General features: G+C 41.3%; 1 protein-coding gene across 5 annotated transcripts in view; it reads right to left on the bottom strand.

The window, feature by feature from the left end:
* Positions 1 to 495: 495 nt before the first annotated feature.
* The window catches only part of LOC124120522, a 104004-nt gene continuing 85934 nt past the window's right edge, over positions 496 to 18565 (bottom strand). For all 5 annotated transcript variants that reach the window (XM_046483362.2, XM_046483359.2, XM_046483361.2 and 2 more), the window contains 2 exons: positions 16770 to 16837; positions 496 to 2819 (listed from right to left, as the gene is read on the bottom strand). In XM_046483362.2, the coding sequence (XP_046339318.2) occupies positions 1178 to 2767 (1590 nt within the window). In that variant the 5' untranslated portion in view covers positions 2768 to 2819; positions 16770 to 16837 and the 3' untranslated portion in view covers positions 496 to 1177. The remainder of the gene's footprint in view (positions 2820 to 16769; positions 16838 to 18565) is intronic.

Below are 18565 nucleotides of genomic sequence, written 5' to 3'. Positions count from 1 at the left end.
CGAACTGTTCACATCAAATGGATTACGCCTTACTTGAAACAGTCTTAACTATTCACATCAAATAGACTGAAGCAGCCGTCACACTATTCACATACAATGGATTGTATTGTACTCGATCTATTCACATCAAATACGTATTCAATCAGTCTAACTAGTATTTACATTTTATGGATTGTATTTTATAGCAGCAGTCGAACTGTTCACATCAAATGGATTGTGCTATACTTGAAACAGTCTTAACTATTCACATCAAATGGATTATGCTATACTTGAAACAGTCTTAACTATTCACATCAAATGGATTATGCTATACTTGAAACACATCAAATGGATTGCACTTGAAGCAGCCGTCACACTATTCACATTATATGGTATGCTGTGTACTCTAAGAAGCAGTATTTTCCCGAAGGTTGATCTATCCATATGAAGCGGTGGATGTTGTACTCTTAGCACGCCACACAACTGTCTGGGTGTATCAATGACAATACTCCGTACTTATATTCATGTTCTTTATTGTGATTGTCATGAGGTGAAACCCCATCAAAACATAGCATGGCATAAATACATTCAATAACACTTCGTAAAGGCGCCACATCAATGGCACTATTTGATCATGAGATGTTTGTTGACCTTATACAAACATGTTTACAGACCCTGTCGTCATATTTAGATTAGATCTTTTCATAGCAGTCCCCAAGATGAGAAGCTCCAGAGTCAAAAGGATCATAGTAAATTGACATGGTATTCAAATTATGTCTGGTAAAAGATCGGATAATGCCATTAGGTTAGTAGAAAGATCGTTGGAGATTTGCCTATTTCAACAGGATTCACATCGGTAAACGACCTCAAGGGATGAAATAGGCGAACCCAACGAACACGGAACAGAAGGAATAAAGCACTATATACTCTTTCAGTCAGGGACTTCATCAAAACAGGTTCGGTAAGCATTCACAGCTTATTGAACGTATGTGTATATAATTACACGCCATGAATATTTCATTCATGATAAGGCACTTATGTCCTACGAGTCTGTTTAAGTATACCAATGCTCTTCAACAAAAGCTCCTCCCGCTGAATGGACACTGGTGATTGAATGTTGATTGTGTGCGAGTTGATCGTCCCAGTTGAGATGGTCTGGTAACTCGGTCGTATCACACACAGTATCCAAGTCAACACGTTAATGAATAAATAACTGTCTGTCATAGTTCATGATGATTAGGTCGGACAGAAGTCGGTTCTGGCTGCCTTGAGATCTGTATACATTTGTAGAAACCATTGGCCGTTGTATAGAACCTCTGGATGGCAGACCAGTATTCCTGGAGGAGAAGTCTTTGACACTGGGTGGAGGGGAGTATACCTCCCGTCCTTCAGAGTCCACTGAACACACACTCCTAGATGTACCGTAGTCCATATCGTACAGGGAGGAGTCAGCAAGGGGCTCGTATAAGTCCAGTTTAATTGCTGGCTCATTGTCTCTTGGTGTTATACCATGCAACCTTCCGACACTACTGTTTCGGGATTGCATCTTTGATCCAACCAACTGATCCGGTCGGTTCACCTTTTTAAATGCACTTTTTTGAGAACTACACAAACTCAAAGCGTCAATACTCCTGTGTTTGCAAGAATTTCCCGAGGATGCACTGGGAATACACAAGCCCAGGGCATCAACACTTCGATGCTTGCACTTTTTTGGCACAGTCCTCTTTTTGTTCTTGATAAAATGTTGTCTATGAGAGTCGTGGGAATGTTCCCTTGGGCACATTTTGGAGTCATATTTTAAAGGTCTTGAACCCGAGGGCAAAAATGCACACCGTGGAGAAAGTTTATCTTTTGGGCCATTGAAGGTCTCATAATATCCACTGCTATTTTCGGATTCGGAGTGGTCAGCCAAGGTGCCTTCGTCTGACTCGATGTCCGTTGACCGATGTCCACCTACTCGGCATGTCCGTGTTGATGAACAACAGGAGAGGCTGGACACCGTGGTCAAAGATTCATGATCCGACTCTCCTTCCTCTGGAACACATTGCTGAATAATCTCTCGGATTTTGCACTTGTGGATGAGATTCTCTTCAATTTTGTTCAAATAGTACTCATAGTTTGCTTGATCGCTTTCACTGGAAGTACTCATGTCGTACTCGTAGCCGGTGTCGCTTGTGTCAAGGGATGCCTCACGCGCATGCATACGCACACGAGACTTTGAGACGAGACGTTCCCCAAGCAAGTCCTGCACATCAATATCTTCAAGACAATGGGAGTCCTCTTCAAGAGATTCCGATGAGTCGTAAGACACCTCAACACCGCTCTCGGTACTTCGTGAGAGACTCGAGTTCCTTCGTCCAACCAACGCACATGTGAACTCGGTCTTCTTCTCATTGGGTGGAGGGAGTGGCGGTTTCTCCTCTTCCGTCGAATTCAGAAGAGGAACAACCATGTACGGCCCATCTTTCTTTGGGGGATTCTCCGTTCCCTTGTCCTGGGATCCGATGATATACTTCCTTAGAGTCTCAGCACTAAACACCGAAGCTGTAGACTGGTCAAAGGAAGTGTTAGGATCCGAAAACGATGTTTCTCGGACATTTGAGGAAAGTTCACTGTTGGATGCTCCGGGTTGTGACACACAGCTCGGCAGGTCCGGGATCTCCTCGTAGATGTGGTAGACCTTATCGTCGTTGTCTCTGGCGCCTGCCTGGAAACCGTAGTCGTCACTCACGTCCCCCTGTTTAGGGTTCTTCTTCTGCTTCTTCCGGTCCTTCAACCAGCGAAACATGTTGATGGGTTGGTATCAAGCTGATTTAGACCATGCACTCCTGATCCGCAATCTGAAAACATAAAAAGATAAATTAGTGATTTCATAAGAAATAAATGTGACGAAAATACACAGAAGACCAAGAAAATTATTTTTGGTAAATGACTCAAGTCTGGTTTAACTTCAGCTCACAAAATTCTAACCTACATTCAGAATACAAGGGCACTGAACTTACAGACACGGACGGTCTGAATACCTACCAACCCTACAGAGTGAAACTCTCCGACTGTGAGAGACTAAGAGTGTCTTGGGAAGCTCGTTTTTATCACCAGGTTCATATGACACGCCTAGTGAGCATCCTTTAACAATGGGAAGGTTTGTCTGACAAATAAGCTGACCGTCGTCCGGGCATGAAAGTCTTGGTCACACTTGGGCAAACTCGGCAGATTGTCGATTTCCGTAATAAACAGACACGTGACCCCAAACAAAACAAGATAATGCAGTAATGTCCTGTCCGCCAACAAAAACTACTGCTGTAATTTATCTCGGCAGCTGTTGAGTGACAGCTAGTAGGGTATCAATAGTTCTAAACGTATGATCAACATAGTTTTGGTATAGAACATTACATGCCATTGATACTTTGTTTTGTCGGAAGTTTGGAGACACGAGGTATGTTTTAACTGATTATTGGAGGGTTTAATCACGATAGGAAATTAATTGCTTGCAGGGCTTTATACCAGCACTATTCGAGTACTATGTGAGTGCTATTTGAGTGTAATATCCACAGTTCGTTATAACGTTTTCTTATAGCATTCGATAGTGCATATGGCAGTAATGATGTTACGGTTCACAGCATTGAAACATCTGTACAATAATAATAATAATAATAATAATAATAATAAAAAAATAAAAAATAATAATACATCAATGTCGCCTTTCAACCATTCTGAACCATATTCTGTAAATATTGTAATATATTTTACATCTATCCGAAAACAATAATCTCCCCGGTGATATCGCGTGATAAAAAATGATTAAGCCGGTTTTTCTCCAATGCTGTACACGTGCAGAGAAGTCCCAAAATACGTGAAAGTATAGGGCGTGTCAGAGAAACATCCTTCGTATCCGACACTAGTTCATAAACTAACAATAAATGTCATCCTCACAAAACAAGCATTTGCGTGATGCGGGTACTTATCTAACCTTGCACCTTGACAGGCCACACGACCGACATGAGTGGACATGGCAGGGAGAGCTTTTCTCTCCGTCGTTATTAACGCTAATGTCCATCGTATGTAGGAACAACCCTTGTCGCTTTATATCAGTGTCATCTCGTATCAATAGGTGGGCTTCTCTTCATCCGTTTCTTTCTATAGCATCAGGAAACTGGGTGTTTGCGTGACTGAGGTTTACGTCGTCCATTTCAGATTAATGTTGTATAGATTTGTAAACCGAGATGTATCACCGATAGGGTATATCTAAATGTTAAAAGCGTGTTGAATACGGGAATACAAAAGATGTGATTCTGTCATCTGATGCCACAACTAGAACGGTAGGATGTCCATTTACTGGCAGAATCATTCGTTGTTGGCAAACCGTACTTAACTACTCGAATTCGAAAAGTACCCCATTAACGTTTATCTAATACAACGACCCAAAGCAACAATGGACTTAATTATTAACACTCAGCCATGACATATAATACAAGAGGTACAGATTGGAGTTTACAAAAGCATAATGTCCCTTTCAGTAATCATACAAAAATGTTTTAGTGACAGTGAATCGCAGCAAATGATATGCTCGAAGAGAATTGTTAAAACTGAAATAACAACATCTGATACGTGAAGAGAAAGGTCGTGCCATGATACCTTATAACAGAGCTGAAAGAAAACCCAAAGTGTACAGGATCAATACTCCTGATACAGACACAATACGTGGTATTACCTGACGTACAAATCCATATTCCTTTAACATTAAATTGCCATGTTGCATCGACAGAATACATACGTCCTCAAGATCGTCCTATGGAACCAGCAACCTTCTGTCTCCTAAGGCTTTTGAAAATAAAATTATTTCACTGCTAGCGATATCATGACTAACCTTTCAGGCAGAAAAATGACGAACAACTAATCAAATATTAATATTCATATGAGCTCGTTTGGGAAACTATGTTCACAATGTGAAACTGTCATGCATAATGCATTGCCTTATCTATCGCAGTATCGCAAAAAAAGGGACATTCCAATAACCCGTTTTGTGCCTTATCAAATATTTAAAACAAACATTTAAATACTTGCACACAATGATATCTGACAGGCATAACACAGTGCAAAACATAAATTGTTTTGGAATTTGACATCTGGTTCAGTTGGACGCAGTACTTCATTTGTGACGTCACTTAAGACTTGATATATCCATAAGAACATATAATGTTTATGAAAATGGTTACTGTTTTCTGACTTGACGAGAAAATGTGTCACTAGATCTTTCCGTTGAGCTATTTTTTTGCCTCACGTTCTGCACAAGTATAATCTTTGTAGGTACAGATCAAAAGCAAGGAAAATACATATCAATACTCGAGAGAAAACGTGTTCCTGTACAAACAAGGTTCAGCGATAAGCTCTCGTTCTATTAATCTAATTTCAAAGGTATTTACGCATATTTCTCCACTGAATAAATATAGAGGTTCTGTTTGATATCAACCATCCAAATCCACTTATCTCGCCCTAATCTTGTGTATGACAATTTCCAAATCAAACAAGAAGACAAGCACTGGAGAAGAAGACTCCCTTGCCAAATACACAGCAGTCGGTATGGATTCTAGCATACAGCGTTTCTCAATGCAGAGTCTATTATACAATTCCGACTTTATCATGAGTATATGTTTATGAATCACTATCAGTTAGTGATGATACCAGGTGTTCGCGAAAAGGTGAGCGTGTCATGCCATGCCGGTGGCGTCCATTCACAAACACATGCAAAGGCAAGTCAATTGTTCACAAAAACAACAACACGGGAACATTATTGTAAAATAAATAAATAGGGAATTGCATCCTGAAATTCTTTAGTCACTAATGTATCAAACACGTGCAAATGGCGTACGCAATTCTGAATCACTTTTTACACGCTATTTAGGCCCTGTGGCCCAAGGCCAGGTTTCGCTGCGTTCTTATCATTCGTTGACCGATTATATCCGTGGGTTAATCAAAAGTGATGCATGTTCATTCGAACTTTTAATCTCTCGCTCATAATGTTACATCCCTGTCGCAATATTAAAGATAACCATCGACGGCTCATTCTAAGCGCTGCTTATCCCAAAACGAGGCTTACAATATTGTGCTATTTTTCGCGTCTCGGGGTTTAATAAAATAAATCCTAGCCGGCAGTAATAAAACTGGTGTCCTTACAGAAAACCAATTCCACTGTGACTTACTTAGGCCACGTGTTACCTCGGATCTTCTAGCCTTTGGATATCGATCAATGGCTACCTTTAATCAGAATTGTTTTAAAACGGAACAAAAAAACACGCAGATACCTACGTTGTATGTAATAAGACCATTTATACAAAATATTACACCCCATTAAACCACTAGATCATATTCATGGCGGAAGAATCCGAGTGGACCCGAGTTAATCCGAGTGCCGAGAAGAATCAGGTGAACCTTACGCAACACATCACCAAGCATTTCAACTGCAAACCATTCACACATGGACGGAAATGTACACATCCACATTTCTTAGCGCTTTGAAAATCTCAAAACTGAATACATTTGTCATAATAGACGTGATGGTGTTGACGTACATGTGTTCTCAATCTAACGGTAAACGAATATCTTGAAAGAAATGTTTGATCTAGCCGTATTAATGGAACATAGACACACGTTATTGCTGTGCAAACACATTCCAGACTCGCGGTAGACAGACTCACGAGATATAACGTTGTATAATAGAACATAACAGACAGAGCCCAGTCATGCCCTCTCAACGCCGACTAGAGACCACGCGTATTGCGTATGTAAATAGCGCTAGTCCTCATTTAGATGTCGAGTCACGTTATTTCGTTTCGTCAAAAAAATCCATATATTTGAATTAGCAAATGCTCAGATGTCGAAAATCGGAATGTGTATTTAAACGAATCAAGACACCACGAGTAAAATTGCTTTTTATCATGTGCCACATTATTCATCTGAAATATCTGAAGAATTATGTTCATTGTATTTCAAAAGCCGTATTTGTATTTGATGATTTTTTAAAATCTCATGATGACTAAACAGTAGCTTTCTTGCAAGAACACCGGCATGGTGTACATCAGTCTTGATATATACACCACCTGTAGCAAGGTGTCGATCAATGTCACATATTGTCTGGTGTCTTGTTTTATCGCCAACAAAGACTGAAATCAATACAGGATCGTTGTCTTGCAATAGTCAACATGTTCACATTGAGACATCTGTTCTGAATTCAATTACAATAAAACCATTGCCATGTGCAAATTAAACACGTTACAAGACTTTGATAATTTCGATAATACAATATCAGAAGAGGTATTGTTAGTTCAAACAGAGAGTGGCCTCTTTCAAGTCATATGGGCATAAGTGGTTCGTTTGTTCAATTGCTACTGAAATATCAAATAACATAGATAGGAAACACTTTAAAATTGGATTTGACCCAAAACTTACAAGCTTTTATAGAAAAGTTACCAGTTGGAAACAGTTGCAAAAATATTGCATTTTAAGATCCAAAACATTACTTGGGCACCAGCTTCAAATACATCACCATCAAATACCAGTAACCATTTCTTGTTTGTCTGACCGCCTCCGTGGCCTAATGCTAGAGCGTCCGCCCGGATCCGGGGTTCGATCCCCAGCCGCGTCATACCAAAAGACGTTAAAAGTTTCGATCAAATATTACTTATACACCCTCAGGCGTAATCTGTGTTCCGTTAATTTTTATTTTTTTATTATTTTTTTTTTTTGGGGGGGGGGGGGGGGGGGCACAGGTGGCCCAGTCGTCTAAGGCGCCGCGATTCGCTGTGCAGAGTTGCGTCCCCTGGACACGCCAGGAACCTATGATCGTGGGTTCGAATCCCGGTTCACCCCGATTATGTTTCTAGGTTTGTCAGCACCATACCCGTGCTCGTGGGTTTCACCGAAGTGATAAGCGTCTGAGACCTGCATCACTTTGGGCTTTCCTCCCACATTGGGCTGACACGCCGTGATATAACTGTAATACTGTTAAAAGCGGCGTTAAACCCAACTCACTCACTCACTCCGTTATTTTGTCCCCTGTCCCTTGTATATCTCTTGTGGAAGACATTGGAAGAAATTCCACAATTTACAATGTCACATCTTGCAATGACCCAGGCAATAAAAACGATACACGCGGAAACTTAATAGTTTAACATTTAAAACAGACTACGGTCGTTCTAAGTTCATACATGTTGAAAAGGAATTTAAGCTCCTTATCGGAAATTCCTGGTTTTCGTTGTAGCTTCATTATCTTCAATAAAGAGAGGTGTCGTTTTCTCAAGCAGCTTAACCCGTACGCTGACTGACATTTATCAGGAGCTGGCTTCGCGCGATACCGTTTAAAAAATAATGGCTGATAATGGCCATGTCGGGGTATTTGTACTTTGTCTTGAGCCTATGAACAAATTATTCATTTATCACCTGACTTAAATATGTATCTGAAATGAGAAACCTGGCGATTGGCTGGGGATACTTGGTGTATGATGCTGAATTATTTAACGATGGGATTCATAGTTGAACACTAATTATGTTTATAAGGGGCATGATCACGATATGGTGAGCTCACGGTTGCGGAATGCATTTAATTCACACTAGTTAAGCTTGCACATACGTGTGTTGTACGACGTTCCGCATTCGGAGACATAGACAGTGCATGATGTGGATGGATGTACCCACGAGGTCGGGATGATGAACGCGGATGAATAGCATCTGTGGGTGCAGTTCATATTGAGGGTGCTCAACCAGACTGCATGAATGCAGCAGTGCATACCCATGCATTTGAGTGCATTTGAGTGCATTTGAGTTCATTTGAGGAAAGGCATCTGGCAATATGTGATGGTTCATAATGGCATAATAACGGACCCCGTTTCTTTAGTATTACAGGGTAATACTAATTATAATAATAACAATAACCAAAATAATAATACTGATCCTGCTACTACTACTACTGCTGCTGCTGCTGCTGCTGCTGCTGCTGCTGCTACTACTACTAATAATAATAATTTGTCCTTTTTGATAAATCCTAATCATTTATGTCATTGAATTTTCTGTCCCTTTTGACACCAATGTGATTGACAAGATTCAGGTAAAAACAACGACAAATATACGGATCTCGGTTTCGAAATGTCACGCTTGCATCCCAAGTGCCAAGTTGGCTGACTCCCCATTGTTCTTGGTGCCTTAGGTTTGGTACCTCTGTAGACTGACATTGGGAGAGTACCCGGGTTTGCTACCAGGAATACAGCCCTTCTGTCAATCTGGGTAATGCAAAAGGCTGCAGAGTTGGGGAGTCTTCACATTCTCCGAAAAGTTCTGGGTGGGTTGGGCTAGGCAGCGCTTCCTGGGAGAAGTTCCATTCGCTGTCTGGGCTGCGTGTGGAGGGGGCAAGGGCCCTGAGCTAATGATGAGCCTAACCAGCCTGACTGCCAGGATCACCCGAACCCTCTTTGCTGCATTTACTTATTTTAATCTGTACATAATAATAATAATAATAATAATAATAATAATAATAATAATAATAATAATAATAATGGTGATGATGATGAAAGTGAAAATAATGATGATAACAATAAGCACAACCATGAGAGTATATCACCCACCTTCGTCCGACTTACTCTGTGACAACCCAACAACTGGCAACTCCATGTAGAAGAACCAACAGTCGCTGACCACGGATAATGAGCAAACTGTGATTAAGCCACCATTAACCTTTCGACCACTCCAATAAAAAGCGACCCTTTTTGTAATTTCCCCCCGGTCTTGTGAGTGACACTTCTTTGTGGGTAATTAGGCGGAATGTGTCAGAATCAGATCTCAAAGAAGGATAATTTCAGTATTTAGTGACAACTTTCTCGCTCCACCCAACAGCCGAATCACACATCGACTGGGAGCTTGGCGTATAACCGTAGCCAATAAGATTACCAGTGGCGAGAGGAACAAAGAACATGAACTAGAGATCAAGAAGGAGCGGAATAGCTTAGCGATCATTTTCTTGTCAAATGAGGCTTGCATTTGAAGTAATATGAGACTCTTGTCAACACAGCGGTGTGATAATTTTGGAGACTTATCAACTGCTTGTTCTGTCATTTAAAGCTTAAGCGCTAATCTTTTATTGGTAGTAAAACGTCTCGAACCGTCTCCTCCATACGCCGGTCCCTTTGATCAAATATTAATCACGTAGTTTCCATCATCGTAAGCCTTTCTAAAAGATGCAAAAGGGACTAAAGTTTTTGCCAGAACGCAATATTCCCATTCTTTGGGAGACTTGAACAAAGGCCATCACTCCGTCGTTGCTCTTAATGAATCTGGCATCTTAGAGTTAAGCCGCTGTTTCAAGGTCACATACAATATCACTGGTTTGAGAAGAAACCACGAAAACGGATTTCAAAGAATGGTCGACAGAATAAAAGTTGCCATCAAACAAGGTCATTCATGGTTCTTCAAACCAGTATTACGGGATTCGAACCACGATCTCTGCTGTGAAGAGACACTGAGGGTACTTCTATCAAAATCCAATCAGTCATCAACAGGTGTAGTTATTGTCCGCCACCCCCTGCCGGCACACCAGTGATGCCTCTCGGTAGAAGGGGGATAGTGTTCGCCTCATCGCTTTCCCACAACCCAGCGTTAATTTACCACACTCCTGACTTTTGTGCACATCGTGAAGCTTTGTCTCCGTCATAACGCCCCCTACTGACCCTGTGGTGGCTCCACGTGGGGTTCTCTGAAACCCTGTTAGGGATTTTGTTAGTTAAAAGGCTTAGGGTTAGGTAAAGGTCTTAGGGTTCATGAGTGCTCTCTCCACCCCAACGTATTAGATACGGGCTAATTTGACAACACAGTAACGTTCCTTTGACAGTCAGCATACCAATTGTAAATTAAAGTTCTGATTCAAGTCTGAACGCCTGCCAAAACCAATCTATAAATTTAATATTTTTTTTGATGGTCCATATCTTATGAAATGAGGGAGTGAGTTGGGTTTAACGCCGCTTTTAACATTATTCCAGTTATATCACGGCGTGTCAGCTTAATGTGGGAGCAAAGCCCGAAGTTATGCAGGTCTCAGACGTTTACCACTTCGGTGAAACCCACGGGAACGAGTATGGTGCTGGCAAACCTAGTTCTAAACATAATTGGGGCGAACCGGGATTCGAACCCACAATCATAGGTTTCTGGCGTGCCCAAGGGACGCAACTCTCCACAGCGAATCGCGGCGCCTTAGACGACTGGGTCATCTTATGAAATGAGATTCGGGTATTTACAAAGTTCATAATTTTTTTATAATATAAATTACTAACTTCGGTTGGTTAAAGAACATTCGTTTTATCGAAGTATGTTGTATCAAAATATCATTTATACCTCGAATTGTTTGACAGGCATTGCTTAGAAGTTGACGGATGACAAAGTAGACTCAATTTCTGGATAACAACTTCTTTAATTACTGTACAGGCGACGATTCGGTATAGATCCTTATACCGTTGTCAAGCAAGACAAGAAGTTAAATTGTGTCTACTTTATCTTTTACACCTCACTGGAGAAATAAATAATTAATTGAAAGAGACAAACGCTTTCCACGATGGCAAAGTAGACACAATTTATGGATAACTTCTTAATTTACTGTAAAGGACGTTTCAGTATAGATCCTTATACCGTTGTCATGCAAGGCTATTTTTATCCATAATCATATGACATTTTTGCCAAAAACAGTGTACGACTCCGACTATATCAAGAGCATGTGTGTAGGAATCACTATAAAACAGTGGTACACATTTGGTCATCTATATTTTGTGATAACATACACTGTCGCCCGTGACAGCAGCAACACTACGTTTCTCTCACAGCAATGTAAAGGATGCTCGTACATTGTACATACCGTCTTGGTCCAGAATAGATAAGAGCTTTGAGCATCAGCAGGCATTCCAGTGGACGGAGACACTTGGCACAGAACTTCTCATCCCAAGCCTTCTTGCACCAGTCGCAATGTGTTAATACAATCACAGACCACGAACAAGAAGCATAAATATCCAGGTCGGTTGAAGCATCAAGAAACACGTCAGTCCTCTTAACAAGTCCAATTTAGAGACTCCAAAGGCTAGTCCGATCTGGTCACCAACTGACCACGACCAAGGAGCATCTCATCCTATCCCCATCACTTGACCAATAAAGTTGCCAGTGTGATTCAATCATTATCACCATCAAGTGACCGTGGGTGGACAGTGGACCACGTGTTGACACGTTATGCCGAATTAAGCAACCTCTATGGCTGACACCCGATTGCATGCTGTTATAAGCTTACTGGGAGTGTACAGCCCATTATTGGCTCTTAACGGTGGGTGTTATTTACGTTATCTAGTATTACAGTGTTGATATTATGAGGGGGCAAGGATCCAATAGTGCTGGGGCAGATTACGCTGGATGAAGCCATTGTTCGCATCGTGAGGCAATTACATGAGATGAATGCACTTGTTATAGGAAAACAACATTGCGAGCGAGTGGACACTTTAATTCAAGGCTTTCATTGCAAACATGCCAAGCTAAATTGAAATCTTGACATTCACACAATGACGACTCTTGGTTCAATATTTGAAAATGTGTTTTTAAAGGATGTCAATTTGGACATGCATGTCCTGCTTTTCATAAAACGGAAAAGATACTGCCCTACTGTCAGAGATGGAGAGGCAAGAACACAGTGTCGAGACACAATGCTTCTGTTTAAGATTTAACGATTTGTGGTCGGTTTGAAGGAAATTAACTCCGTTTATGTGTAAACCGCACTGCGGGATCTTTCTCCCTTGTAGACCAGATGGCTGGATTAACGAGGTCAGAACGCCAGTTGGCTGGATTATTGACGTCAGTACGCCAGATGGCTGGATTAGTGAGGTTATGACCCAGATGCCTGGATTACCGAGGTTGTCTAGCACAAACCTACAGCACTACGTTAAACTCACCTCACTCATCTAGGTCGAAATCTGGCCACAAAAAATCGTTGAAGAATCTCTCCCGTATACACTGACTACTACCGCCGCCATTTTGCTGGAATGTTGCTGAGTGCAGCGTTAAACATCTCTCTCTCTCTCTCTCTCTCTCTCTCTCTCTCTCACTCACTCTCTCTCTCTCTGTGTCTCGCTGCCTCTTTCTCTCTCTCTCAAATCAACGCATTATAACAACCAACTGAACGAAATACTTTGTTTCTGCTCGTAACTTAGATTACCATCAGCAAGAACTGTCAATTGGCCCGGATTTACACGCACAAAGCGACAATCAATACACGGGGCAGCCATGGGGTATCGCAGTGTTTAACAAGTGGCAAGCCCGCCTGATTTAGATGTAATAAACACAGTGATCTCGCCGCTTAAGAGCCACTAAATGTCAATGTTGATTTGCCAGGAAATGAATTGTAAATGCCAAAACTGATGTTACAATTGATAACCGAATCAGTCTTCGTACAAGGAAATTGTCTTCTCGCTGATAACCCTTCGGCAATGCGGTCTGGCGTGTTCGTTTGTGAGTGGGTGAATTTGGTTTTGTGGCGATTGTAGCGTTCTTCTAGAAATATCACAGGGGGACAACATGCTTCATAGACTGTAATCAACTGTGAATCGAAATTTCAGCGCCACTAACGAATGCTAACTCCAAAAAAAGGCTACCCGGCGTCAATCATGTTAGTAAAATATCTAAGTATAAGTAATTATATTTTTGATCAAATGAATAGTGAGTTTGGGTTTTTCGATGACAAATATTCAATCCTGAACAACCAGTGAGCGATATCATGAGCAGCAAGTTACGTTGTCAGGGAAAGAAGTCATTGCATCAATGACACTGTTCATTCTCAGAAACGATTTTCATCACGTTGCCATCATAAGCGAGAGTGGGGTATTTGCAACAATTGAAGGTATGAACCATGTGACCAGTTTTGCAGCACGATCTCAACGATCTAGACGCCAATCTAAGTGCCCGTTGACCACCATTATCGATGTTTGACCAAGACAAATTCCAGAGTGTCAAGATCACTTCTGACATTAACCTTCACGACACGCACACCTGTGACGAACAAGGATGGCCACACGACTCGGTGTATATGTACATAGTATACCCACTGAACGTACACAACAAGTCATGGGACATGACCACGACAAACACCGGGAGAATACAATCGTTAAATAAACACATTGATGCATTGATACCAGGATCTACTGCACGACATGCTTTGTAAGGAAAGCATGGAGATAGTGCTCATGAATATGCATGACCACTTGAAGCTGGAAGTCAAGTGACCATCTGCAAGATAGCATTGACGGCTTGAGAGGAGTCATGAAATGCGATACTTCAAAGACAGGCGCGATCGCTGCTACAACAGTATCACTACGCGTGTTCTGGGACCTGTAGTGCTGTAAATTATATGTCCGGTGATAAAGACAGGCCCATCACCTGGCTGTGCTGTTGGATTGTGTTAGGCAAAACGCTACTTTATAATTAAAAACAGAACTAGAGAAATAAATGTGCTTCATTTTTTCATTACCCCCTAAATTGTCTGGACATGCGAACATGTTTCTTTCAAGGAGAGGGCAAACAATTTCAAAAGCATGGATTAGTTTTTTGAAATATTCACTTTTTAAAGTATTGTTTTAAACAGAGAAGAAGAGGTTGTGGTCCCGTGGCCCTTAAAGGCTTGTAATTGTTTTCATAGAAAATACTGTCACTGGTAAAATGTGAATAACATAACATCTTTAAGACACACCAACCCACACCTCTAATGAGGTCTCTCTTCTATTTCATAACACCTCCAAAATTACTACATTCTTCACAAGAGGTTCAAAGCGGAGTCAAACCCAACTCACTCACTCACTCCACAAAAGATTAATGAATGATGTTGCTGAATTGAGTTTTGAAGCAGCGATTCACCATACATCGAACCAAGTGGCATACCCTTAAAGATGAAAACCGATTATATTATTAATGCATGGAATAGATAGACAATCGGTGTACTTATTTTGTCCACATTGGATTTACAACAAGTTTCAACAAAATCTTCCTACTCGTATAATACAAATATGAATTTTGCTCCAGATGAAAACCACTTTTGTTATCCACGCAGAAAACCTGATCTGTGATAGATAGAACGTATTTATGTCTACATGGTCACCCGAAGATGACCCCTGGTCAATATGTATTCCTTTGTCCGAACATATTTACATTATCCGAGCAGTAAGCAACAGTCGCCATACAGTATTTTGTACTCTCTCGTGCTTCAACGAACATGCACAGGAGTCCGACAAGGGGATTCTCTTTCTCCGTTTTGAAAGCAGAATCTTCAAACAGTCGATGGTCTGTGAAATATACATTCCATAGAAATCCATGTCTATCCTCTTCTATGAGAATTATATAGTTCAGGTTACAATAAAACGACGGGAATGACCCTAAACTCACCTCTGGTCATCGCTGGGTTCTAATCCACGGACCTAACGCGATGATTTACCTGTCATGGACGTGGCGCATATTGTCGCCATTTGCTCATAAATCATCTCTGACTGCTACCCATGCAAATGGACATCGGTATAACAAATAAACCGTGGCAAGGGCGGGCCTTTGAGTTTCTGGGACATTAACAATGGCATCCAAATTCGACACCTCCTGGTCATTTAATGTAAAGGATGGTCACTTGTCCGTGGAGCGGTCATTAAACTGACCATTTTGTTCAGAGAGCCTTTACAGGACTTGCTACACTTGTGTAGATACAGTATATAGATTGTTTTGGTTCATGTTTATGTTAATCATGGGAGTGGAAAATATAGAGGATTGTCACTTGTCCATGTGGGTAATTTCTAGGTCCTTACATTGACCATTGTGTTCAGAAAGCCTTTGCGAGACTTGCTACTGTAGGTACAGTGTATTGATTGTGATCGGCCATGTTTAAGCAAATCGTAGGAGAGGAAAATAAAGTTAAGAGATTCACGTTTTTAACCATCACTTCACCGGTCTGGAAATCTAGTTTTATTGGCCATGAAACGGATCATCAAGTTTCTCCCCGCTGATAATTTTTATGGAGCAGCGGGCATCAATGAAATAGGAAAATGAGATGTTCTACAATTGCAATTTTAATGTAGCAGATCTACCAGATTGGAGTTAATGTATTTATTTAGGCGGTTATTGACCTGTCAGGTGTTCATGTCACTTAGGGGTTGACTGTAAACAAAGGTTTTGTCTATACCAGAGGTGGTCCTGTCTTGATGTGGACTAGAGGGTGGTGGGGTAGCCTTGTGGTTAAAGTGTTCGCTCGTCATGCCGAAGGCCAAGGGTCGATTCCCCACATGGGTACAATGTGTGAGGCTAATGTCTGGTGCCCACTGTCGTGATATTGATGGAATATTGCTAAAACCGGCTTAAAACCATACTTATATCCTTAAAGGGGCATGCAACTCCATAAATTGGCACTAATAGCAAGACTGATTCAATGGTTGTTTTCCTTAAAAGCTCGTGGAACTCAATTTTATTCTCCAACAGTTAACGCATACCCTAATTACCCAGACACTGGTTTAGTTTCAAACGAGGTGATTATTACAGTGTCCAGGCCTCGACTGAAAACGCAGGACAGTCCATGTAGAATAGCCCCCCTTTAAATCTCAGTTTTCGACACACGTCAAAGGTTTAAGAGTCACGACATAGAACAATACGAATATCAACTTGATTTTCATGGAAATTTTAACATATGTATTACCAACAAAATGTTTCATGTCTTCGTGTTTTTCCAAATTTTAAATGCAAATGTTCATACATACCAAACTTGTGTGATTCCGTCCTTGGCGAGAGTTTCCACTGATAATCCAAAGGTAAGCATCAAAGTATACTGGAAAAAAAACAAAGAAAAATAAATTAATTGTTCGATCAATATATGGTGGTTTGATTAACCAGCCTGCACACTTTTTCCAGAACAGAACAGAATGTATTATTACATTTATCTGTGGTGACTCCATAGACGTTCTTTCAACTAAAAAACACTTGCGACTAAAACAATTTTATCCTAACTAACCATCGGCAGTTGGTTCCCCGTTAGAAAAAACCTACATCACTTAACACCAGAAACACGTCTTTGGACGCGTTTGGGTATATCGAAGGGAGATAAGCGCCGTGCATATTTCACAAACTCTCTTTTTCTGCCAAGGAAATCTCGTGTATCACGTGACTTAAAGAAAATGGCGATTGTCGCGTGCCGGGTAATTAGTGAAGGTAGTTAGTAAGTTGATCTGCGGTGCAAGGTAACAGGTGGTAGACAGGTGAATTGGCCAGAACCAGCCCAAGACAATACTCGACTCGAGAACATGGAAATATTAGATGCGCTACCCAGAAGGTCGCGTGCGAATGGTTTCAGATCTGGTTTGTAGACACAGTCTCTTCGAGGTCTTGGGTTGTGTTGATCTTAACAATGCAAGATCTGGTAGCATGTGCTCCTCGGGGACTTATCATCTGTCATCAAACGTGATCGGTGTACGAAGAATCCAGGACCGTTTTCGGAAACCTATATTAGAGGTACGACTATCGTAAGTCTGAGAGGTTGTGGGAGTTATAATGGCTGTGCTGCTACGATCGCTTTGTGAAGGAGCCTGTTTTGTTTTGTGGGTGTGGTTTTGTGGAAGACAGCTGTGAGGTTTCTTTTCATTACGATAGGGAATTTAGTTTTGCGCCGCAGTAAGCAATATCCGACATTGATCACGACGGATTTTTTTATGTTGGAGTCTTGGACACATATACCATTGATTGATCCCATAATCACAATTCCAAGCCATCGGGGTACGAGGACACGAAGCATTCCGACATTGTGGCCTCCCGATCCTCCGTTTACTTGGCTCCTATCCCAGACATGTGTGTGTGTGTGTGTGTGTGTGTGTGTGTGTGTTCCTACTAGTCCGGCCTAATCCCGTTTTCTTAGTACTTTCCCACTGGGGATCGCTGCAGTTCAACACGAATACCCAGCCAGACACAGTAAACTGTCTCCAAGCCGACCAATACCTGTTTTAGATCCTTAATGTCGAGCGTCAGGCAGGGCAACAACAAGTAAAATCTCTTAACGTCTTTTGACCGAACCATCGACCTTCCGCTCTCCGGTAGACCAACTATCAAATCTCATCAGAACAGCTGTCACTTTAAATATTAAACCACGATGTGTAATATCAATTCGTTAACCATGTACACAAGATCAGAACAAATTTGCCCATTGTACATCGCAGACATACTTAAACCGAAATCAATCCTCTGAGCCATCTGCAAAGCGGGAGTATTAGATAGACAGAGAAAATCCCAGAGGTAAATTTATACTGGACGGCACTGAAAGATTAAGGGGCAAACATGATCAACCAGCTAATGACCACTGGTCAAATACTTAGCCGCACGGGCGTATATGCTTTTCAAGGTGAAAAAGCTATGCATATTTGTCGTCTGCTTTCTCTTTGGCACGCGGCAAAAGCAGACGATATTCGCCAGCTGGTCGATGACCAAAACAATTTGAAGGGTGAACAGTGCATATGAATCATAAAGACAGCAAGGTGAAAAAAATGGCTATGGATGTCGTGGAACACAA

Source organism: Haliotis rufescens, unplaced genomic scaffold (assembly GCF_023055435.1).
Source record: "Haliotis rufescens isolate VD_foot unplaced genomic scaffold, xgHalRufe1.0.p SCAF_100, whole genome shotgun sequence".
NCBI classification, from domain to species: domain Eukaryota; kingdom Metazoa; phylum Mollusca; class Gastropoda; order Lepetellida; family Haliotidae; genus Haliotis; species Haliotis rufescens.
This window is presented reverse-complemented; position numbering and strand designations above follow the sequence as displayed.